The sequence below is a fragment of the Melanerpes formicivorus genome, unplaced genomic scaffold, assembly GCF_026170545.1.
Source record: "Melanerpes formicivorus ecotype bairdi unplaced genomic scaffold, bMelFor1.0.p_v2 SCAF_14, whole genome shotgun sequence".
Lineage (NCBI taxonomy): Eukaryota > Metazoa > Chordata > Aves > Piciformes > Picidae > Melanerpes > Melanerpes formicivorus.
The window spans coordinates 5,906,849-5,930,306 of NW_027142366.1; the positions used below are offsets into that span (position 1 = coordinate 5,906,849).

A 23,458-nucleotide genomic window follows, 5' to 3' on the forward strand; every position below is an offset into this window, starting at 1 on the left:
AAAATATGTGTAATTATTTCTTCCTTTAGTGCCAGGAGAGTGATTACAGCCACAGCTCTCCTTGAATAGTGCCTTTCAGATAGGATGAACATATTTGCTGTACCTGCAGCTAAATTTTCATGAGTGATGTTAGTGAGTTTATCCTCTTTGAGCCTTTCTGGAGCGTGTCTGCTGAAAAAGATGGCATTGCATTTGCATCTGCAGCAATGAAGAGGAGGTCATTAAGCACCTCACCAGTTTTCATTGGCAGAGAAGTCAACGTGGGGAAGTGTGATGAGTTTCACAGAGCATGCCCAATGCTGGTGGATCTTTCCCTGTCATCAGTGTAGGCCACTTGAAAATGCCTGCTGTGAAGCTGGGATGACACATGCCTTTATTTCTGCGTGTGATTTCTGCCTGCTTGAGCTATTTCAGGTTCTAGGGCAATTAAGAACTAAGCACAGTTAAAAATGGTTTGCAGCAATTTCTAGCATAGGCACCAATCTTAAATGACTTCATTAGTTCCAGTGTTTGTGTGAAGTAAAAGGTGGTGGTGGGGAAGTATTTATAACCTGTGTTGGGGTGTTTTGTTGGGGTTTGGGGGGTTTTCCTCCCTTTTTGAAAGTTAAAGTCTTGGTGTATAAGTCATTGGTACCATGCTCAGCATGAAAAGTAGAGGACTTTGTCACAGGCATGTTTCCTTTCTTAGACTTAGCAAGTCTTACAGTACAAGCTGTGAACTTGGAATAGCTCTGCCAAGGTGGGTTCTCACTACCTCCCTGGTGCTTGGGTCCTGTGATCCCCAGCCCTTGTATCCTTTCCCAGCTATGTTCTGCCCCTGCTCTTTTTGAGGCTTTTTTCACTCTTCACACCTGTGGTTGCTCGAAATGATCACCCCACCACCACTATAAAATTGCCAGACCAGCTCAGCTGGAAGCAAATGAAGCTATATTTACAAGCAAAACTACAGTCATGGGATCATAGAATTGTTAGGGTTGGAAGGGGCCTCAAGGATCATCTAGTGCCAAGCCCCCTGCCATGGGCAGGGACACCTCACACTACATCAGGTTGCTCAGAGCCATGTTCAGCCTGGCCTTAAAAACCTCTAGGGATGAGGCTTCCACCGCCTCCCTGGATAACCTGTGCCAGTGTCTCACCACCCTCATGGGAAGAACTTCTTCCTAAGATCCAATCTGAATCTCCCCACTTCTAGTTTTGTTTCATTCCCCCCAGTCCTATCACTCCTTGACACCCTAAAAAGTCCCTCCCCAGCTCTCTTGTCTGTGGTGACAGGTTGGACTTGATGATCTTTGAGGTCTCTTCCAACCTTATTGATTCTATGGTAATTCCTCTCTTCTCTCTTGCTTCATTGCTCTTGAGAGATACTGACTTGCTTCTGCTTGACCTTGGCTGCATTGCTTTGGTTAAGTCTAACAGCAACTTTCTCTGCTCCTTTCTCCTTTTTGTACAGGGAAGGTCTGGGTAGGCAGGGAAGGAGAAGCTAGTAGCTTCCTCTGGCCCTTGACCAGGGGGATTCTTGTGCTGGTTGTTAATTGTGAATATCTGTAAACATTGTAAATCCTCTATATTTTGTACACAATCCTTGCATTCCAGTGTAGCTTGTAGTTTTGCCTGTAAACACAGCTTTCATTTGCTTCCAACTGAGCTGGTCTGGCAAAGTTAATGTTAGGGGGTGAAATTTCAACCCACCACAAAGGGAGTCTGAGGAAAGGAGGTTTCAACTCATTCATACAGTGAGGCATACATACAGTGGCTGATTGGATGGGTGGGAAGAGGCTCCACTGCTGCACCTATAAATTGTATTAAATAAGTTTCCAGTAAAATTGGCTGGACAGGCAAATGATTTATTGCTGTCCTGCAGCAAAGAGAGGAAACCCTCAACTCCAGACTGCCCAGTGTGATTTTTTGGGAAGACTTTTAAATCCCACTGGTATTTTGATTGAAGGTTTAAATGATTTGGGATTCTTTCTTGTTGTATTTTTGCACCCTGCTTCCTTTTCTCTTGTGTTTCTTTTCCAGACTGCTGCGGGAACAGTGGATCAGAGCCAAATATGAGCGGAAAGAATTCATTCACAGCGAGAAGCAGGAGCCTTATTCTGCAGGTAGTGAAAGGCACTTTTGGCAGATAAGTTTTGTCATGCCCAGCACCTTCCATATTCCATATTCTTTGGGTTTTGTCATTGTTTATATGTTCTTTATATATATATATTGATCCTACGTAGCTATGTAGGAGGACAAAGAGTAAACTCTTATGAAAGATCCCTCCTGGTGTTCCCTGTGTTTGGTGGGGGATATTGGGAATTTTAACACCTGATGGAAATAAGCCACAAAAATGATCAAGAGGTTGGAGCATCTCTGCTATGAGGACAGGCTGAGGGAGCTGGGGTTGCTCAGCCTGGAGAAGAGAAGGCTCTGGGGAGACCTAATAGCAGCCTGCCAGCCTGCTACAAGAAGGATGGAGAGAGGCTGTTTACAAAGGTCTGCAGTGACAGGATGAGGGGCAATGGCTTCCAACTAGAGCAGAGCAGATTTAGATTGGATGTCACGAACAAGTTCTTTACTATGAGGGTTGTGGAACACTGTAACAGGTTGCCCAGGTAGGTGGCTGTGGCCCCATCCCTGGAGGCATTCAAAGGGAGGCTTGACAGGGCTCTGGGCAACCTGCTCTAGTTGAGGATGCCCCTGCTGACTGCAGAGGGGGGTTAGACTAGGTGACCTTTGGAGATCCTTTCCAACCCAGACCATTCTATGATTCTATGAAATCGGTTATGAAGAGTCTTTCTGTTGACTTCTGTGGGTTGAGCACCACCAGCCAGTCAGATAAAGTACCAGTGAGCTCATCTCTGGTAGCAGGAGACATGAAGCTGGGTTGGAATGGAGATAAAGGTGTTTCTCTCATCTCATGCTTTGGAGAGATGAAGAAGGATTATTAGCATGGTTTGGTTAATGCTAGGTAAGCATGCCGGGTCCACCACTGTTACCAAATCTCTGTTGTTGTCTTTCCACAATACTTAAGTGCTGTCAGTAGTACTTGACCACCTTTTAGTATAGTACATTGATCTTTTGAGGTCCCTTCCAACCCCTAACATTCTGTGTGAGCAGGCTGCCCAGGGGGGTTGTGGAATCTGCTTTTCTGGACATACTCAAACCCTGCCTGGCTGCATTCCTGTGTGATCTACTCTGGGTGATCCTGTTGTGACAGGGGGGGTTGGACTAGGTGATCTTTGAGGTCTCTTCCAACCCCTAACATTCTAACAAATGCAGAGGGTTATGGAATTGCAGAGGGCCAGCACCCGTGGCAAAGCTCATTGCAGCTCTCCCAGCACCCTGGACAGAGTGCTGGTGGCCTTGCAAAGGGCTGGTATGGCGTAGCAGTGGGTCAGATGATGTTCCTGCAAAAGAAGAGGGGATGCAGGGCTTCATTCTGTGTGAACAGGCTGCCCAGGGGGGTTGTGGAATCTCTTTTCTGGACATACTCAAAACCTGCCTGGATGCATTCCTGTGAGATCTGCTCTGGGTGATCCTTTTGTGACTGGGGGGGTTGGACTAGGTGATCTTTCAAGGTCTCTTCCAACCCCTAACATTCTAACAAGTGCAGGGGGCTATGGAATTGCAGAGGGTTATGGAATTGCAGAGGGCCAGCACCCGTGGCAAAGCTCATTGCAGCTCTCCCAGCACCCTGGACAGAGTGCTGGTGGCCTTGCAAAGGTGTAGCAGTGGGTCAGATGATGTTCCTGCAGAAGGGCAGGATCTGAAGAGGGGATGCAGGGCCTGACCACGTTTGCTGCGTGGCTGCACGAAAGGGCATGCAATCAGCTGGGGAGTTCTTTGCCCTGTGTAAGTGGCATTTAATTTCTCCTGCATATTAAGCAGGTGACACCAAGCTATGTGCTTGGATGACTCTGGGATAATTTTGTTAGCAAAGACCATGTTACAGATGAAAGGTTGAAATACTATTTTCTGTGCTGCTTTTCCAGCCTAATAAAAAGCAGGTAGCTCCAGCAGTTGGCTGTTATTAAAACCCTATCTGGTATATTCCCAATTTGTGTTTAGAGCCTGTCTGCTCTCCTATTTTGGATACATGAGGCATGCACATACTGTGTGTGGGGTTATCTGTATTCATGGATAGTACATTGTGCACAGTTTTTATTTTAGGGTTTTTCCAAGCAGTCCTCTGGAGTTGGATGTGTTCTATTAACAACAAAGAGCTTGATTTCTTAGATGGATTCTCTCCCTCCACTCCCCTCTGGGGAGACCCCACCTGGAGTACTGCGTCCAGTTCTGGAGCCTCTATTACAGGAAGGATTTGGAGGTGCTGGAAGGTGTCCAGAGAAGGGCCATGAGGAGGAGCAGAGGGCTGGAGCTGCTCCCCTATGAGGACAGACTGTTGGGGCTGTTCAGTCTGGAGAAGAGAAGCCTTCAAGGAGACCTAATTGTGGCATTCCAGTGTCTGAAGGGGGCTACAAGAAAGCTGGGGAGGGATTTTTTAGGGTGTCAGGGAATGATAGGACTAGGGGGAATGGAGAAAAATGGAAATGGAGAGATTCAGATTGGATGTTAGGAAGAAATTCTTCCCCATGAGGGTGGTGAGAGACTGCCACAGGTTGCCCAGGGAGGTGGTAGAAGCCTCATCTCTGGAGGTTTTTGCAGCCAGGCTGGATGTGGCTCTGAGCAACCTGATGTAGTGTGAGGTGTCCCTGCCCATGGCAATGTGGCTGGAGCTTGATGATCCTTGAGGTCCCTTCCAACCCTAACAACTCTATGATTCTATAGTTTTGTCCTCTGTCTGCCAGTGCTTGTAGAACATTCACCCCAGGGCTAATGTTTTCAATTGCACCATGCAAGTTCTAGATGCAAAAGCTTGGATTCCACTTGGTACTTCTGGCAGGTAATTTTGTGCATGATTAGCCCTTTCAGCTGCCAGAAGAGCTTGTACCTGGTTAAAGTGAAGCAGGTGCTTCAGCGCTGTGTGGGAAGAAGGGGCAGCGTGTTCTGAGATCTCTGGAAGGGGGGAAAAAAATATTCCAGGCAGAGTTCAAATGGGAGTTTATTTTAGCAGCAGATTTTGTAGGTGTTCTGCAGTAATGTAGCTGTGTAGTATTTAGCTGCATGGGGAAGAAACAGGTCTGCTCCCCTCTCTTTGAAGTTCACAAGCCATTAAATGCAGAAGGGAAGAGCGCGAGCGCAGGGTAGGCCACTGTAAATGAGCTGTGCTCTTGGGAGGAGGAAGGGAGGGCAGGCTGCTGGGCACCTTGTAGGTTGTGTATGAACACTTTGAGGTTGTGCATTGTCTTTGAGAACTATACCATCATTAAAACCCAGAGTAGGAGCTGTGCAAATTTTGGCTGGATGTTAGGAAGAAGCTATTCCCAGAAAGAGTGATTGGCCATTGGAATGTGCTGCCCAGGGAGGTGGTGGAGTCACCATCACTGGAGGTGTTTAGGAAGAGACTGGATGGGGTGTTTGGTGCCATGGTTTAGTTGATCAGATGGTGTTGGGTGATAGGTTGGACTCAATGATCTCAAAGGTCTTTTCCAACCTGGTCTATTCCTTTTCTACTCCTATTCCTTTTCTACTCCTATTCCTTTTCTACTCCTATTCCTTTTCTACTCCTATTCCTTTCCTATTCCTTTCCTATTCCTTTCCTACTCCTATTCCTTTCCTACTCCTATTCCTTTCCTACTCCTATTGCCATTCCTATTTCTATTGCCATTGCTTTCCTGCTCCTATTGCTTTCCTGCTCCTATTGCTTTCCTGCTCCTATTGCTTTCCTGCTCCTATTGCTTTCCTGCTCCTATTGCTTTCCTGCTCCTATTGCTTTCCTGCTCCTATTGCTTTCCTACTCCTATTGCCATTCCTATTTCTATTGCCATTCCTGTTCTATTCACCTGTGCAACCAGGGTGTCATTTGTTGGTTCTTCCGGACAGTAGATTCAAAGAGGAACTTTGGCCAGCCCGTTCCTCCTTGGGATGACCAGGCTGGTGTTACAACAAACCAAACCAAACTTCCAGTTTGGTTTTCTGCCAAATTGTAGCAGCCCCCAGGGTGGCTGCACACCAGTACTTCTGCCCTGCATGATCTAATTGGCTGATGAGGCTGTTTTCAGCTCTTGAGCTGTCATGCCAGGAGTTATTTTGGTGGTGGGTTTGTTTTTTTCCCTAGGTTGTGGCTTGAGACGGGAGCCCAGGGGAAATCCTGTGTCCTGTAGGAAAGCAGCATGCTGGAGATTGTAGAATTATTTAGGTTGGAAAAGACACTTTAAGATCATAGAATAGAATAGAATTAAGCAGGTTGGAAAAGACCTCTGAGATCGTAGAGTCCAACCTATCTAAGCAACTAAACCATGGCACCAAAGACCCCATCCAGTCTCTTCCTAAACACCTCCAGTGATGGTGACTCCACCACCTCCCTGGGCAGCACATTCCAATGGGCAATCACTCTTTCTGTGAAGAACTTCCTCCTAACATCCAGCCTAAATAGAATTGCTTGAGCTGGAAGGGACCTTGAAGATATTCCAGTTCCAATCCTCCTGCCATGGGCAGGGACACCTGCCACTAGACCAGGCTGCTGAAAGCCTCACCCAGCCTGGCCTTAAACACTTCCAGGGATGAGGTATCCACAAGATCATCAAACACAGCTATTAACCCAGCACAGCCAAGTCTCCCATGTCCCTAACAGAGGTGTTCCTGTGAGCACTGTGACAATTCTTGTATCACTTGGGTGAAACGTGGGTGTTTTGTCACTGTATCATACACAGTGCTGCACTCCCTGTGTGCCTAGCTGAGGTAAGCCTGTGATGTCAGAGTTTATCTGGGCTGTGCCATCCATAAGCCCTCCAAGACAAGCTGGAGCTTGGTGCTTGCAGAAAAAGCTCAGCCACGCCAACACATCCCAGCTCTGCCCTTCTCACTGCTTGCAGAGGTCAGTACAGCTTTGTGGCCACACCAGTGGCTTGGAGGATGTACCCTACATGGGGTGGACCTCCTGTGCCTGATTATGCCTGGCTCAGCACGGTTGGGAGCTGCAGAGGATCTGGGCCATTGCTTTCCACTAATGAGCTGCCTGTGGCTGCACTGAAGTGGGACCAGCACGAGGATGCCCTCCTATCCACCCCACAGCCAGTCTGTGTCTCACTTGAATGTATGTACATCCCATTCTTTCTAGTGCTTTCTTACACCAGGTTTTTCTCCCCACCCTGGATTCCCTGGAGGGGTGTTAGATTACCAGTTTCTAAGCATGAAACATTTTGTTGCTAATAGAGACGTCGTTATCCATTTTCTCATGTTTGTTGGAAGATTTAATTCCATTTTCCAGTCCCAGGGGCAATTTTGCATTCTGATATTTGTTCAATAATTGCATTAAGCAAAAAAAAAACCCCAAAAAAACCACCAAAAAATAAAAGAAAGAAAAAGCTATCTTTGAATAAGTTTGACTAACATCCATTTCCAGGCAGCATGACAAAACCCTGGCCAGAAATTCAGTGTCTTTCAGAAAATCCTTTGGGGAGAGACTGTCTGGAGCCTGTAAATGCCAAGCAGAAGCTATCACAGCTGAACTGACAGACTTAGGAGGAATGAGTCTTGGGACAGGAGTGTCAGACGTGCAGGTCAGAGCAGAGAGAGTCATGCAGGGAAACCTGGCAGGAGGATATGGCAAACTCATGAGCTGAGGGTGTATAAATAAGAGGCAGTATGGGATGCAAAGGCAACAGCTGCCCCAAAAGGTCTGGCTAGTTCCCAGACCAATGGGAAATGTCTGCCTTGTGACATACAGAGTGGTGGGAAGTGGCAGAACCAGAATCATAGAACCATTAAGGTTGGAAAAGATCTTTAAGATCATTGAGTTCAACTGTAACCTAACTACCAGGACCACTAAACTATGCTGGGTCTGAGAAGGTACCAGTTACAATCAACTGAGCTCAGTGGGTTGAGCACCAGAACTGGATGCAGCACTGCAGATGTGGTCTCACAAGAGCAGAGCAGAGGGGCAGAATCACCTCCCTCATCCTCCTTGTCACACTTCTTTTGATACAGCCCCAGACACGGTTGCCTTCTGGGCTGCAAGCACACACTGCTGGCTCATGTTGAGTTTTCATCAAGACACCTCCAAGTCCTTCTCTTCAAGACTGTTCTCAAGCCACTCCTTGCCCAGCCTATATTTGTGCTTGGGATTGCCCCAACCCAGGTGTAGGACCTTGCACTTAGCCTTGTTGAACTTCATGAGGTTGGCTTGTGGCCACCTCTCGAGAAGAGGGAACAAAGATGCTTGGCATGTGCAGAAATCCCTGCACCAGAAATCCCTGCACCAGAAATCCCTGGTGTGGGCAGCGCTGAGCATTGAAGCCAGCTCTTGAGCCTCACCCTGAGCAGGAGCCATGGCTGTGGATCCATTGGTCTTGGATTAGTCCAGCACCAGCTGTCCTCTCTCAGGGATGTGCTGTTACAGGTGTAGCTGCAGCTGCCCACTCTCAGTAGGAGATTGTAGTGGAAATTCCTGTGGGGGCATCCTTAGAGGCTTTCTTGCTCCCCCAGGAAGCCTTGGAGCACAAGCCCTGTGCTGTACACAGCTTTCAGCTCCTATGCTCCCCAGTTAGTTTTTCAGACCCTGATGGCTTTGTTTCTCCAAAAGAGCCATGGTTAATGAGTATATTAACAGCATTGATTTTAGTGTGAGGAGTCAGTTTGGATTCAGGTAGTGGAGGGAGATTAGTGAAGGAGTGATTAAATGTTTTGGTGATCCACCATCGATTCCTAGCTGCACCCTTTTACACAGCTGAGTTCTCAATTCAGCTGTAGCACAAGAGCTAAATAATAGCCAGACTTTATGAAGCAAAACATCATTTGCACCCCAGCAAGCCCAATTAACAGCGTGGTCCTTGTCCCTTCTGCTGGGGATACGTTTGTTGCACAACAGCACAGGATAACACTGGGTTTAAGACCCTCCCATTACTGTGTTTCTGGCTGGCTTTATCCTTTCTGATAAATGAACTGGCTGAATTACTGTCAGTCTCCAGCTAATTATCCCTTTTAATGGAGCTTAATGGGACACTGGTGCTGCATTCTCCTAGCAGTGGAGGATGGTGGTAATTGCTGTCCAAGCCCAGATCTGAATCTCAAGGCAGTTGGAAGGTTTTAAAAAGATCTTGATCCACTTTGAAAAGCTTGCACATTTTTCCCCCCCCTGCTGGTGCTGCTGGGCAGCAGTAGCTGCAATGCTTCCCAAAAGTCCTGCTCAAAGTGAATCCATTTGGGTGCTTTTGATTCCTCTGAATTAAATGGATTTATTTTAACCAAGGGAGACATGGAGCAAACAAAAGGGAATAGTGGTTGAAGGGCTGAAGAACTCTAATATTGCAACCTGGTCAAGCTGCAGCTGCTCTAAAGTATCTCAGGCCACAGACAAGAGGATGGGACATGCAGGTGGCCAAGAGAGAGCAAAAGGGAGTCTTTTCCTCTTGAACTTGGCTTTGGTTTCTGATGGATGCATCTCATTACTGCTGAGATGCCAGGGGAAGTTGGTGCCCTGGGAAGAGCTGAATCCCAGCCTGGGAGGAGTTGTGGGCAGGGATGACATGTCTTCAGGTCACCAGGTGTTTAATCTCTCAGTACTTGTCAGGAAAATGGCTTAACTAGGACTGTGAAAGCACCTGTCCTCAGGAGGGAGCTGGGGCTGTTCAGTCTGGAGAAGAGAAAGTTCCAAGGAGACCTAATTGTGGCCTTCCAGTATCTGAAGGGGGCTACAAGAAAGCTGGGGAGGGACCTTTTAGGGTGTCAGGTAATGATAGGACTAGGGGGAATGGAACAAAACTAGAAATGGGTAGATTCAGATTGGATGTTAGGAAGAAGTTCTTCCCCATGAGGGTGGTGAGACCCTGGCACAGGTTGCCCAGGGAGGTGGTGGAAGCCTCATCCCTAGAGGTTTTTGCAGCCAGGCTGGAGGTGGCTGTGAGTGACTTGATGTAGTGTGGGGTGTCCCTGCCCATGCAGGGGGTTTGGAACTGGATGATCCTTGAGGTCCCTTCCAACCCTAACGATTCTATGATTCTATGGACAAGGCTATGCAGCCAGAGAGGGCTGAAGGGTATCTCCAGCAACCAAACCCACAGAGATGCTGGGCAGTGCAAAAGCAGTTGCCACCCTGTCCTTGAAAGCACTGCATGAGACAGTTCAGCACTGGTTTATATGCTTTTAGAGCAGGGTGTAGTTGCTTCCAGCTCAATGTGGGTACAAGCAACAGCATCAGTGAGTGCAGCCTTCTGCACCTTTGCTGTAGCTGCTGCCTTCTTGTGTTTCCTATAAATAGACCAGCAAATCCTATTGCTGTTAATTTATCAGATGGAAGAGCAGTCAGGAACAGGGGAAGATTCACAGCAAGGTACAGCTGATAAAAAGTGCTGCTACCAGCTCTGCACACTGCTGTGATTCCCTTGCAGCAGGACCAGGGAGCAGGGATTTTCCCTTGCTCATGCCAGATGCTGTTGCATATCTTTCATGTTGAGACATTTGGTTCCCAAAGGCAATCAGGGTGGGAATGCATCATTTGCAAGGGAGAAAGGATAGTAAGTGCCAGCAGGCATCACTGCTTTGATTCTTTAGTCATGGGAGGTTGGAGCCCCTCAGCTGATGTAAATTGTGAAAGGTCCCAGTGAAAAAGTGGAGGAATTCAAAATTACACCAGCTGAAGATTTAAATCCTCCTCTTTGGGGCCCAAGTCAGAGGAGCCTTTGCTTGGCAGTCATATAGCTGGGTGGGATGGTCTGTTGGAATGCAGAGTAAGACAATATGCTGTTACCACAACCTTAGGTGGCCTGAGAGCTTCTACTGGAGCAACTGAAAACAGTGGAAGAAGCAGGGAAGATTTGGGGGCCTATTAGCAAGGTCAAAGATGAACAGACTTCAGCTTTCGTTGCTTTGTGTTCCTGTGTCTATAGCACTATGGGCTAGATCTTACTGTGGTTATTTAAGAGAGCTCAAGGCTCACTCAGGTAGTTACATAGGGCAGACTCTGTCTGGAGGTGCCTGCTCCCTTCTGCTGTCTTCTGTCAACACCCTAAAGATTACTTGGCTTATATGTTATTTTGTATTTGTCTGCAAATATGATGGCAAAATAAATTATGAGACATGAAAGAATGGCCTGAAATAGTAAAATCTGTTAATATGCACTTTCCATTCCATGTGGCTCTTGCATAATTTGGGCAGCAGGCTGAATTAATTTTCCCCTGCACTTGCACAGTTGGAAGGAGCTCTGCCTGCAAAGCAGAAGAGAAAAGGCACGGGACATAAATAGGTTCTTTCTCAGTGTAAGAAGGATACCCTGATTAGCTCAGTCTGACCTGCAGTGATGTAATGCAGTTTATTTTGGGCCTGATCAGACAAAGTGGTGAGCAGTGTTGCAGTTAAAACTCAATTATTTTAACTGACAGACCTTGTCCTCTCCTGTCCCTTATCCCATTTCAGCAAGCCAGCAGGGAGCTACGGGTGTCAGAGGGACGCCGGCCCTGCCGAGGGATTTTTCCCAACCTCGGGAGTGAAGCTCTGCTCTCCATGCTGCTGCATGACTGGGCTGAGCAGCACCCAGAGAACAAACCCCTGCTAATGGCAGCCTGAAAGGGCACAGGATTTATTGCACATCAGGCAGCCTGTAGCATGAGGTGGGGGGCGGAATATTCTGCCAGGCAACCAGAGCAAAGAAATAAAGCATCAGGGCTGCTGGAGACATTTGCTAAGCCCTTAATGCATGTGGTCTTTAAGGAGAGGCTCATGCAGAAGGCAGTGTGAAGCCACATGTGAACTGTCCGTGCCCTCTTTGCTTTGCATAGGCAGTAAAACCCAGTGGTGCATGTGGGACAGGGGAGAGGAAGGGTGGTGGCATGGTTTTGGTGGGATGTTGGGTGCCTGGGGGTGTCAAACTACTAGTCCAGTTCATGGGTTTTATTTGTGAATTGCCATAGGTTGAGAGTTCCTGAGACATGGGATTATTCCTGTTACATTCTTTGTTCTCTCAGAAAAACACCCTGTCTGCTCCAGCTAGCAGCATTCCCTCTTCCCAGTTACTAGCAGAGCACTGAGGGCATGGGAAGAGGTGCCAGGGACAGGAGAGGGCTTTGCAGTGGACAGAGGCTATGGTTTCTGGTAGATCATGGACGCAGTTCAGTTCCTTTGTGGTACCACCTACTCTGATGGGATGTGGGGATAAGGAAAATTGTGCTCATCAGCCAGGACCAGAGGAGGTGAGAGCCCAGCCCCACAAGCATGGGACAGTGCTGTGATGTTGGGAGGGTCAATCTTGGGAAGGACTGAAAGCACATCTCCCATCACAGTCCTGGGGGTGGTGGCAGTCTGTCTTAGGAAGAACAGGACTGTCCCACGGGGTGTCTGTCATACCAGCTCTTACAAGAGTTCATGGAGTGATTTCCAGTTGAATGCTGTGCTTTGGGGTTTGCACAGCCTGCTGTGTGTCTGGTGTGGGTCCATATTCTGTGACCCTACAAGAGGAGGAGGGGGTGTCCTTGCTGGACCCACAGGCTCCAGGGTATCTTCTGTGCAGTCAGCAAGATGTTTGTGCTGCAAACCGCTGGGGATAAGGTGGTGAAAGAGAGCGTGCAGCTCAAAGGAGAAGCATTTTCTCCAGCCTCCTTTCACATACACACTTACCATTGCCAATAAATCACTGCCCTGCAATACATCCTTCTCAGGCTTGGCTGCAGTTCCCTCGTGGGCAAGGATGGTTGAAGCAAAAGAGAAATTGATGCTGGTGAAAGGGCTTAAAGAAAGAGCCATCTGCAAAGTCTCAGTTCAGGGCACTGCCGTAGCATCAAGGTCATGGCAGCAGGCTGCTCCAGATTCAGGCTTCCATGAGAGGTGCAAGAGAAGCGAGGGTGGGTTGTGGGTTATTTTTCCTGCCCTATTTCTGCCTTGGCTGGTGGGAATCTGCCTTACTCCATCGATGCATGAGCTGGTTTGTGACGTCTGAAGGTCTGGGGGTGGGAGGTCTGCTCTTTGGTCAGAGCAGTGTGACGTGGACTGTGCGATGCCTTTCCTCTTGCAAGCCCTGGCGACATCTGATGTAACGGAACTGTGGGAGCAACTTGGTGTGGGCTATATAAAGCTGCTGTGTGGAACCATCTCCTTGCAAGTGGTTAGAAGTGCTATAGGTGCTTCCTGGAGCATCCTTTAGCTGCTGACAAGACAAGCCTGTGAAGTACAGCAGCTGAATCGAAACTCTGTTCCTGCAAAGGCGTTATTGGCTAAATCAAGAGCTGCTTTTAGCACTGGGGGAGATTTGAGCCAGCTAATGTGTGTGGTCAGGATGGTAGCCAGCTGCTTCTCAGCTTCTCTCAGGCAGACCAGCATGAGGTTTATTTCATCATCACTTCCCCCCAAATGCAGCCCACATCTTTGACTGATGTTCCTGTTTGTATTTCCACCAACTCAAGGCAAGTTCTCCTGGCTTTTCCCAGGTGGTCAAGATGGTGCTGTGCTAAGCACCATACAAATGCAGAGCAGGATGGCAGTACAGTTGAGCTTAAAGTAAGAGCAGGCAGATGCTGACCCCTCAGAGAAAAAGAGGCAGTGCTTTGCTACAGAGGTTGTTCTACCAAAAGCAGGGATGAGACTGACTTTTAAGCATGTAAATAATCCCACTGCCTTATAAGCAAAAGAGTGGAGTGCTTAGCAACTGTGGGGAGCTGACTGAAGATGCTGAAAAACCAGAGCAGGAGGTGGATGGACAGTAAGCTTTGGTTCCTTAGGAAGCTGAGTTCATGAGAGCAATGAGAGAAACCAGCAGCTGTTTCTAGATTTCTCAGCAACAACTCACTGGGCTTTGGCCAGGCACTGGCACATACCTAGGGAGAAAGTGGTGGTGCAGAACAAGGTCACCTGCCCAGCTCACCACTCGGGAAAGGAGCCTTGTGAGGCACAGGGTGCACTGGTGGGTGCAGGAGCATCCTGCTGCCTTTCAGGGGATGGGGGCCAGCTGGCTGGTTTGGGTTTGGTGTATGTCTGAAACAATCTACTGTGACTTCCATGCTGTGCCTCAGCGCCGGCGCAGCTGCAGGTGTGAGGGCAGGTGTAGCTGGCCAGGTGCAGGGCAATGCACTGCCTTCTTATGTGACCTGGCATGGTGTATAAATACTTTAGCATTTAATTTATTTTCCACCTTCTCTACCTTCCCCTGGTCTCCTATGAGCTTACAACATCTCCTTGTGATAAAAATAGCCTTTGGTGTCAGCACAGGGCTGAGTGGAGCTGCTGTTGCTCTGCCTGCCCTTTGTTTGATGGTCTGTGGCACAAACCCAGGGCAGCCCCAGTGAATGTTCAATCCTGGAGCAGATCTGATGACTAATGGGGCTGGCTTTGCAGCACAGCTTGGAATGGTTTGGTATTAGGCCATATGAACTTTGATAAGAAAATCAGTTTGTGGTCTCTGCTGCCTGTTTGGTGTTTTAAGCAGTGGAGAAACCTCTGCAGAGCAGTTTGCATTAACGTACCCAAAACCTTCCCCCAAAAGCTAGTGATGGCCATGGAGGCATTTCTGGTGGCCACAGCTTGAGTACTGTGTTCAGTTTTGGCTGCTGCAGTGTAAAAGAGACCTTGAGGTGCTGGATGTGTCCAAAGAAGGGCAACAAAGGTGGTGAAGGGTTTGGAGAACAGGCCTTACGAGGAGTGGTTGAAGGAGGTGGAGCAGAGGAGGCTGAGAGGACATCTTATTGCCCTCTGCAACTGCCTAAAAATCAGCTGTTGTCAGGTGGGTGTTGGTCTCTTCTCTCAAGTAGCTGGAGACAGGACACAAGGAAATGGCTTCTAGTTGTGCTAGAGGAGATTTAGATTGGCTATTAGGAAACATTTCTTTACTGAAAGAGTGGTCAGGCATGGGAGCAGGCTGCCTAGGTTGGTGGTGAAGTCACCATCCCTGGAGGTGTACAAAAAAACCCCTTGTAGACCTGGCGCTTCGGGCCATGGTGGTGTTGGGCTGACAGTTGGACTTGATGGTCTTAGAGGTCTTTTCTAACCTTAATGATTGTATCATTTGAAATGTCACTCTCTAAACAGCAAGTCAGACTAGGCTCTGGATACCAGAATAAAAGGTCTAGAGCCGCATAATGCTGCAAAGCTGTAAATCACCTTTAAAGCCCAGGCTGCAGGATGGGAAAAGTGAATAGTACCATACAAATCAAGAGTTTGTTTCCCCCTCATTCTGGTTTTTTTGCTGGCATGTTTCCCATGTCTTCATGAGGGTGGTGAGACCCTGGAATGGGTTGCCCAGGGAGATGGTAGAAGCCTCATCCCTGGAGGTTTTAAAGGCCAGGCTGCATATGGCTCTGAGCAACCTGATGTAGTGTGAGGTGTCCCTGCCCATGGTAGGGGGATTGGAACTGGATGATCCTTGAGGTCCCTTCCAACCCTAACAGCTCTATGATTCTATGATAATGCCAGTGACTTGCCTCTTGATTTGCACCATAGCTAGAAACTTAGAAATAGCCTAATTGTAAGTGGCTTTTCCAACATGTTCTGAGTTGAACTTCTTAGCCTGGAGAAGAGGAGGCTCAGGGGAGACCTTAGTGCTGTCTACAACTACCTGAAGGGTGGTTGTGGCCAGGAGGGGGTTGGCCTCTTCTCCCAGGCAATCAGCATCAGAACAAGAGGACACAGTTTCAAGCTGCACCAGGGGAAGTTTTGTCTCAAGGTGAGGAGAAAGTTCTTCACTGAGAGAGTTGTTAGCCATTGGAATGTGCTGCCTAGGGAGGTGGTGGAGTCACCATCCCTGGAGGTGTTCAAGAGGGGATTGAATGTGGCACTTGGTGGCATGGTCTAGTCCTGAGGTCTGTGGTGACAGGTTGGACTTGATGATCTTTGAGGTCTCTTCCAACCTTGGTGATTCTGTGATTCTTGGAAACCTTGGCTGCATCTGTAATCTGGATCCAAAGGGCTGAGGTCTTCAGGAGTTTCTGTGAGTGTAAATCTCTGTTTAACCTCAATGCACACATGGCTGATGGGCAAACAGAGCTGTCAAAAGCTTCAGTGGGCCTTGATCTTAGTCCATAGAGAGGAATTTTCGACATGAAGAAATCAGTTAATTTATTTCTCCTTATTAGCCTCAAAGGGGAGCTGCTGCTTTGCTCCGGCTGCTTTTTAATGTCACTGTTATCTGATGCTAGGTGCAAAAATGGATTAAATCCTCTTCTGATGTTTGAAAGACTCAAGTATTAGAGCTGGGCTTTGAGAGAAGCCCTGGCATTTTCTCCTGCTGTCCCTCTTTGCTGGGAAGTGCTCGTTTTCAGGATGCAGAGCTGTGGCACGTGTCAGGTGCAAGATCTGCAGAGCATCCCTTGCTGCAAAGCGCTCTTTGGTGCTGCCTCTCTCCCATGGTTGTAAGCAGATCCCTCACAGACCCAGAGATGAAAATCAAAAAATTCTAGTAGTGTGGCTAAAAATCAGGGGGGAAAAAAATCAGGGGAGTGCAGCATTTGTGTTGCAAATTCATGTAGACTTCTGCGGAGCAGAGATTTGGACATGCCTGAGGAGATGTTCTGTGGTAGGAAGTCATGACACCAGTTCCCTGCAGCGTGTGCTGGTGCTCGGTGTGTAGGCTAGGATTGCATCACTGGTGCCTTCTGTTAAATCACTCTTTCCAGTAAATTCCCAGCAGCCAGTTCCAGTACTTGGCTGAACCAGGCTCAGCTTTTACTGGATTTCAGCAAAACTGTCTTGCAGCTCTCTTTGCACTCAGCTGTAAGATCTTGGTCTCTGGGTGCCAAAGTCTGGCTGCATTTTCACTGTCCCCAGCTGAAACCACGAGCAATTCCTCTGCTGGGCACCAAGAACCCCTTGCAGTTTGTGTTTGCATCCTGGGGGAGCTGGAGATGAGGACTGACCTCAGAAGACAGCTGGATTTGGGTCTGAACAAGGAATCCAGGGTGTGGGGATCATGGAATCATATAATTGTTAGCGTTGGAAGGGACCTCAAGGATTATCTAGTTCGAACCCCCATGCCCTGGGCAGGGACACCTCACACTACAGCAGGTTGCTCAGAGCCACATCCAGCCTGGCCTTAAAAACCTCCAGGGATGAGGCTTCTACCACCTCCCTGGGCAACCTGTTCCAGAGTCTCACCACCCTCATGGGGAAGAACTTCTTCCCAACATCCCATCTGAATCTACCCATTTCCATTTTTGTTCCATTCCCCCTAGTCCTCTATCAATGCTGCACAGCATTGGCATGGACCTTTGCCCCATCTCACTGCCTCAGAGTATGAAGTGATTTGGCACCACAGGGACCATACTGGAGAATTTGTCTTGCCTGAGTTTTGCTGCTGGCCTTGAGGTTGGTGCTGCACAGGCTCTGCTGATGCATCTCTTGTGATTGTTGAGGCAGTGGGAAGTGTGACAAGAGGGGTGTGGAGGACAGACTATCTGTCAGTAGGGGTCTAGCATCTCCAGAAAGGATGCAAACCTCATCACTGTTTCGTTTCAGGGGAGTATATAACAGCATTTTTACATTTTAAAGGTCCATAAGAGCATTATGTGCAGATTGCATCCAATGCTCTGAGCACTGTATTAGATGCACTGGAAAAGCAGCCCTGGTCCAGAGAGGTTGTAATCAAAGAGCATTTAGGAGAGGGCTGGATATGGGAGTGTCTGGATGGAAACCAAAGCCCTGCAGTTCTCCCAGCCCAGTGTCAAGGTTACTGGAAGCTGATGTGCTGTGGTCAGGAGGGGGTTAAAGCATGATCATCGCTCCAGCAAGCAACCTTGCCTGGCACAGAAACCTCCTTCTCATGCTGCTGGAGCCACAGAGAGGGCTTCTGTTCTCTGGGCACTGACATCAGCTGCCGGCTGGGACACGAGTCACGCTGGGAGCCTGGCTCCGAGGGAGATGGTCCCCAGGCGCTGCCTCCCTGCACTCCTGAGCTCCCTTATGGCTGTTAGACATCTCTCTCACCGTGGGGATGGTGCTCCTGGGTTAAAGGCAGCTTGGTGTGCCTCGAGTTTGGTGTCTGAGCCCCTGGGGCTTGGTGCTCAGCAGTGCAAGCACCTGGCACACGCTGGGTGTGGTGGTGTTGGCATCCGCCGGGTGCAGGACAGGGCACGATGCCCTCCGCAGGTGGCTGCAAGGTCTGGCATCTCCATCCACGTGTCAGTGCTTGTGCTGTGAGTTTTGGGTGTGGAAAAAAGGGGACTGGGGGCTGGTGGTTTTGCATATTTTTTTTCCATTTCTCCCCAAATTCTTGTCTAATGGGCAGGAATAAATTAAGTTGAAAGGCTCTGGAAAAAAAGGAAATGAAATGGAGAAAGGAAAGAAATCCAATGGAAAAAGTGTTCAGCTTAGCAGACAGGACAGTAGCTGATGCTCAGTTTCCTTTTGATGCCTCCCCAGTATGGTCCTGCATTTAACATTATACAACTCCCTGTCCAAGAAAGCTTTCCCCAAATCCTTGCAGATTTGAGGGAAGTGTAGTAATTGCTCTCAAACAAACAACTGCTTCTACCTCGGCATGCTCTGACACCGCTCCTGTAGGAGGCAGACAGGGGTGATGCTGTGCAGGTCAGTTCTCCTGCTCTCTGCAGCCTCAGCCAGAGCAGAGTAAAAACCCACACAACAGAACCTGTCTTCAGGGGGAATAACTATTGAGCCAAACTGCCTTGGAAGGAAAGAAATCCATTTGAAAAACAAAAACACCACCACCACCAACAAAAAATATCTGATGCTGGTTTCTGGGTTGGATATGATCCCCAGCCAGGCTAACACCTTCCACTGCAGCATCAGCCATGAGCCCAGACCAGGCAGTGGAGAAAACAGATCCTCCTGGGAGCTGCCTCTGGTGGGTTCCTCTTAGCCCTCCCTCTGTAGAGCAGCTTTGCCACACAAATGATTGAAATGTCAAACGCAGACCTGACCACAGCGAGGACAAGGTGCAGCAAAGAGCTGTTAACAGACCGAGCTAGGGAGAGGCTGCAAGGGGAGACCACAGCAGTTTGGTTTGGTTTGGTTTGGTTTTTTCCCTCCTGCAAGGGGAGCAGGGAGCTGCATGTGGCATTGTTCCTGTGCCAGCATGCGTGGCCGTTCCTGCAGGGTGGGCATCATATGACCAAGAACTGGAGCAGCCTTGCAGTGCCTTTCAGGAGCCTTTGGAAGTGCTGATTCAGGCAGAGTGCAGCAGCTCCCGAAGAGTAACGCTGCCTTCTGAGGCTCCCTGAAACTCAGAGGAAGATGCTGCACCATTTCCCAGCCTTTGCTGAGGAAGCTGCACACAAAGTCACCACCAGAAGGCAAAGGCAAAGGCTCCAGATTTTCTTCTAGAGAGAACTTTGGTGCATTTTTATTTTTGTCTGCCTCCCTGGACTTGTGGCAAGAGGCCAGCAACTGCTGTTACGCTCTCCAGGAAGTCCAGGAACATAGCAGTGATGAAGTGATGGGTAGTGATGGGTCTTACAGATAGCTGTGGTGGAAAGAAAAGTGCCTAAAAGAGCACTGATGTCTTCAGCTCCTCTAAAGCAGAAAAGCATTTAGGCAGCCAAAAATTGCAGGTGAGGACCTGTGGGTCTGAACCTGGAGCAGAGGAGGAGGAGGAGGAGCAGTTGGCCAAGCAAGGTGTTGACAGCTGGCTCCAGGGGGTGGGGGGTGGGGAGGTAGCACCACCATAAGCTAAAGCTGGATGCTCACAGCTAGTTTAGGATCCAGCTGTAATTTTAACAGCTGGTTCTGTCAAGCTGCCTTCAGTGTAGCTCTGATCCAAGCTTCTATAATTAGTCAAAGAGCAGCAGCTCTCGTGTGAAAATGAAAGCAGGCAGTGATGGTGGCTGCAGGAGGAGCAGAGTGGAAGGGGAGTGTGGGACTGTCTGAAAGGGGAAAGGGCTGGCTGTGAAGTGTTGAATATGAAAATGTTGGGGTCTGGGCTTTTTTTCTCCCCCCTCCCTCTGATCACTGTGTGCAGAATGTTTGGGTAGGGTTTTTTCCCCTCGAAACAACATACCTAAGAGCTGTTGTTTCATTTTGCATCATCCTTAACAGAAATATTTGCATCTCTCAGCTCAAACCAAAAAAGTTTTGTTTGTGGTCAGTCTGAGGTCAGTGTCTGTTTGCTGAACTCCTTTGATTTCTCATGGGTGAGACAGCCTGAGACCCTCCTGCCTCTGGATTCCCTTGGTGGCTTAATGTGCTGCCTGGGTTTTGGGATGTGGGATGGATGCTCCCTGGAGATGCCCTGAGCTGCTTTGCCCCGTTGGAAGAGTCAGTCCACCCCATGAGTATAGGCTTTGAGATCAATGAGTGCATGAAACACCTCAGGTTTAATTAGCACAAGTCACTCCTGTCCTTGAGCTTTCCCTACTTGAGGTCAACCAGCTTGAAATAGTATATTCTGACATTGCTCAGGCTGCCTGTTCCTGTAACCTTGGGGTTTTGCAGTCGATAAATGGATCTGTGCTAATTGGAGAGAGCTAAAAAGAAGTACCAGGCTGATTCTCCATGGCTTTGATAACAGACATTTAGGGGAAGAGCAGGGGAAGCATCCCCTTCGATTTCTGAGGGCTTATGAAGGCAGTCCTTGGTGTCCTGGGTCTCACAGAGGTTTTCCATACCGTGCACATTCATGTTGCCTGTGCAGTGACACTGGACCAAAAGCCTGGTGCATCTTTCTTCTGCTAATGAGAAGGGAGAGACTAGGAGGCAATGCAATAACCAACTACCTGGAAAGGCTGATTTCATGGCAGCTTGCCCCAGCTTAACTAAATGTCTGTTAAAGAAGATCCATTTTACACTGGAGACCTTTGCAGGGCTGGACAGCTTCTGTCTCTCACCAGACAGTATTTTTTCCAGAGTGAGGTCATGTCTTTTCCTGGAGCTTGACAAGGATGCAGTTGAGCCTTAGAGCAGCCTCAACCAAAAAGCACAAGTGTTTGCTGCTGCTTCTGGCTGGCCTGGGCCCATCTCCATCTGCATTTTTCCCCTACAGCAAGCCCAGAGGAGTTTTCACCTTGAAATCTCCAATGAAGCAGCGAAGTCTGCAGCAGCAGAGTTGTCCACACCCCACCCCTTGCATGCCTACGGTGAAATCAAAGCAGGAGGTGCCTCCCCAGCTGCCTAAGCAGGGCTGGCTTTAAAATCATTGCTGCGGTTGAGGTGCAGACACAGTAGCTCCTTCCATGAGCCAGTTCTGTTTTCATAACCAGGACAGCCCTTGAGGGAAGTGGTTGTGGTACCTCAGTGATGAGCAGTATATCCCCAAAATACCTAAAATACAAGAGGTTGCTGAGTGAGGAAGTGAGCTTCAGACTTTCACACGTTGCAGAGGCTGGAAGGAGAGATTTGAGCGTAGCAAAAAAAAATCGATGGAGGCTCGGTCGATGATTTAGCAGGACAGAATTTAGCCTTGATGTTTTTCTTTACAGGAGGTCACCAAGTGGGATCATGCTGCCCCAGGGCACAGGGGATGCTAGTTTTATTACAAACCCAGGGTATGCAATGTCCTCATGCAACCTGAAGGTTGTGGCTGGGCTGCCAAATGCCCCTTCCTCAGTCCCACCAGCAGCCTGTAGGAGCTGATGTCTGGGACAGCTGTAAAGCCAGCAGCCAGGAGAGGAACGCAGTCCTTCATTGAAAACATTCTCCCCTGCCTTCATAAAGCAATAGCTTTGACTGTAAATGTGTTGAATGCTCAATAATAGATGATCAGGAGCCCTGAGCACCGCAGCAAATGCGCTCAAAGCCATTTGGATTTCCCTTCAAAGCAAACAAAGAGGAACGTTCTGAGGACAGACTTCCGTGATTTATGGTTGCACAGCAGTGCTGTGGACGTGGGGGGAATGCTTTATTCTGGGAGCCGCTGGAGAGAGGGTCCTAAACCTGTCTGAAGTCAGTGGTGAACTTGTCTGCAGACTTCTGCACAGCCTTGTCAGGGGATTAAATTAATCTTATTCTTGCTTGGGTGGATCCGTGTGAGCAGGCTGAGATTTTATGTCCTGGTGTGGGTAAGAAACCCCTGTGAAACTGTTTGGGACTTGGGAGAATATTTTAGCCTGATCCCTGTAGCTGTGATTTGAGGTTCTGCAGGACGCCTGCATGAAATCCAGACCTTGAGGTGGTTCCTGGCACTTTGCAGTTATCTCAAGCTGAAGCCTCAGCAGTGTGTAGCATGGTGTAGTCTGTCTGTAGTGCATGTCAAAGGTGTAAAGATTCCTAATCCCCAAATCCTTCTGTGTGTACCCCTTTGCTTTCTGCATGAAAGTCATTGTGGTTGCATGTGGGGCTGCAGGTGGGTTCTCCCTCAGCCTGCAGAGGGCCAGGCAGGACCAGCTCCATACAGGGGCAGCCTAGGGAGCAATACCTCTGAGATGGTGGTAGTGGTTCCTTCAGGTTCTGAGAAAGCTGCAGTACACCTTCTTATGCAGCTTTTGTGCATGTAACTTGCAATGGCTGCAGGGAGGATTCTTTGGGGAGAGCATCTCTTGCCCAAGGAGGATCCCAGTCTCTAGTTTGGGAATGGTGCTGCTCTCAAAGATTCAGATTGGATCTTAGGAAGAAGTTCTTCCCCATGAGGGTGGTGAGACACTGGCACAGGTTGCCCAGGGAGGTGGTGGAAGCCTCATCCCTGGATGCTTTTGAAGGCCAGGCTGGATGTGGCTCTGAGCAAGCTGATGTAGTGTGAGGTGTCCCTGCCCACGGCAGGGGGCTTGGAACTGGATGACCCTTGAGGTCCCTTCCAACCCTAACAACTCTGTGACTCTATGCTTCTGCCAGCACATGCTGTAAGGCTGTTATTATGACTTAGTACTTCATGCCTGTCCTTAGATGTTTTCTCACCCAGCTTTTCCAGCTTTGAGTGCATTCAGTGCTGGTAAATGGGATGAGCATCGCGCTGGGAACCTCTCAGCTTTCATCTGCCTTTTTGTAATGAAATTCCAGCTTCAAAAGGCCAAAACCTGAAGGTTATTTACCTGTAACTGGGGTTTTTTATTATTATTATTATTTTTTCTTCTTTTTTTCTTCTCTTTGAGCAGTGAGCAGCTCCCAGGTGGGTGTGTGGGGATGCCACTTGAAGAGGAAGCATTTGATTTCCAAGTAAAATTAGATTCCACATTCAATTCTCGGTAAGGCAAGTGCAAGACTTCCAGTAAAGATATTTTCTGTGGCAGAGGGATTTTCACATCTCCCAGCAGATCCAACCCAATTGCTCTGCAGCAGCCAGCTCCTGCCTTATCTTGCCTATGTAAGCACTTGCTCAATAATGAAGTTACCGTGGAAGTTGTGCTGTATCGGTGGTCAATTATAAGATCAGCTGATAGAAGGAAAGCTGTGGCTGTGTCCTCTGTGGTGGGCACCAAGCCTGATATCCCTGCAGCAGTCAGGTGAAGACTTGGGAGGTTCATGTCTTGATATTTTCTCCTGGTGCTGTTCCCATGTAGTGTTTTGAGGGGAGGCAAGTGGTCGACGGGAGATCAAGAATCACACTTCCCAA

At 48.6% G+C, this 23,458-nt stretch overlaps 1 protein-coding gene across 1 annotated transcript in view; it reads left to right on the forward strand.

Moving 5' to 3' along the window:
• Positions 1 to 23,458, forward strand: part of ADAP1 (ArfGAP with dual PH domains 1) — a 75,822-nt gene that overhangs the window by 25,641 nt on the left and 26,723 nt on the right. The window contains exon 4 of the mRNA XM_068146717.1: positions 2,020 to 2,102. Within this exon, the coding sequence (XP_068002818.1) occupies positions 2,020 to 2,102 (83 nt within the window). The remainder of the gene's footprint in view (positions 1 to 2,019; positions 2,103 to 23,458) is intronic.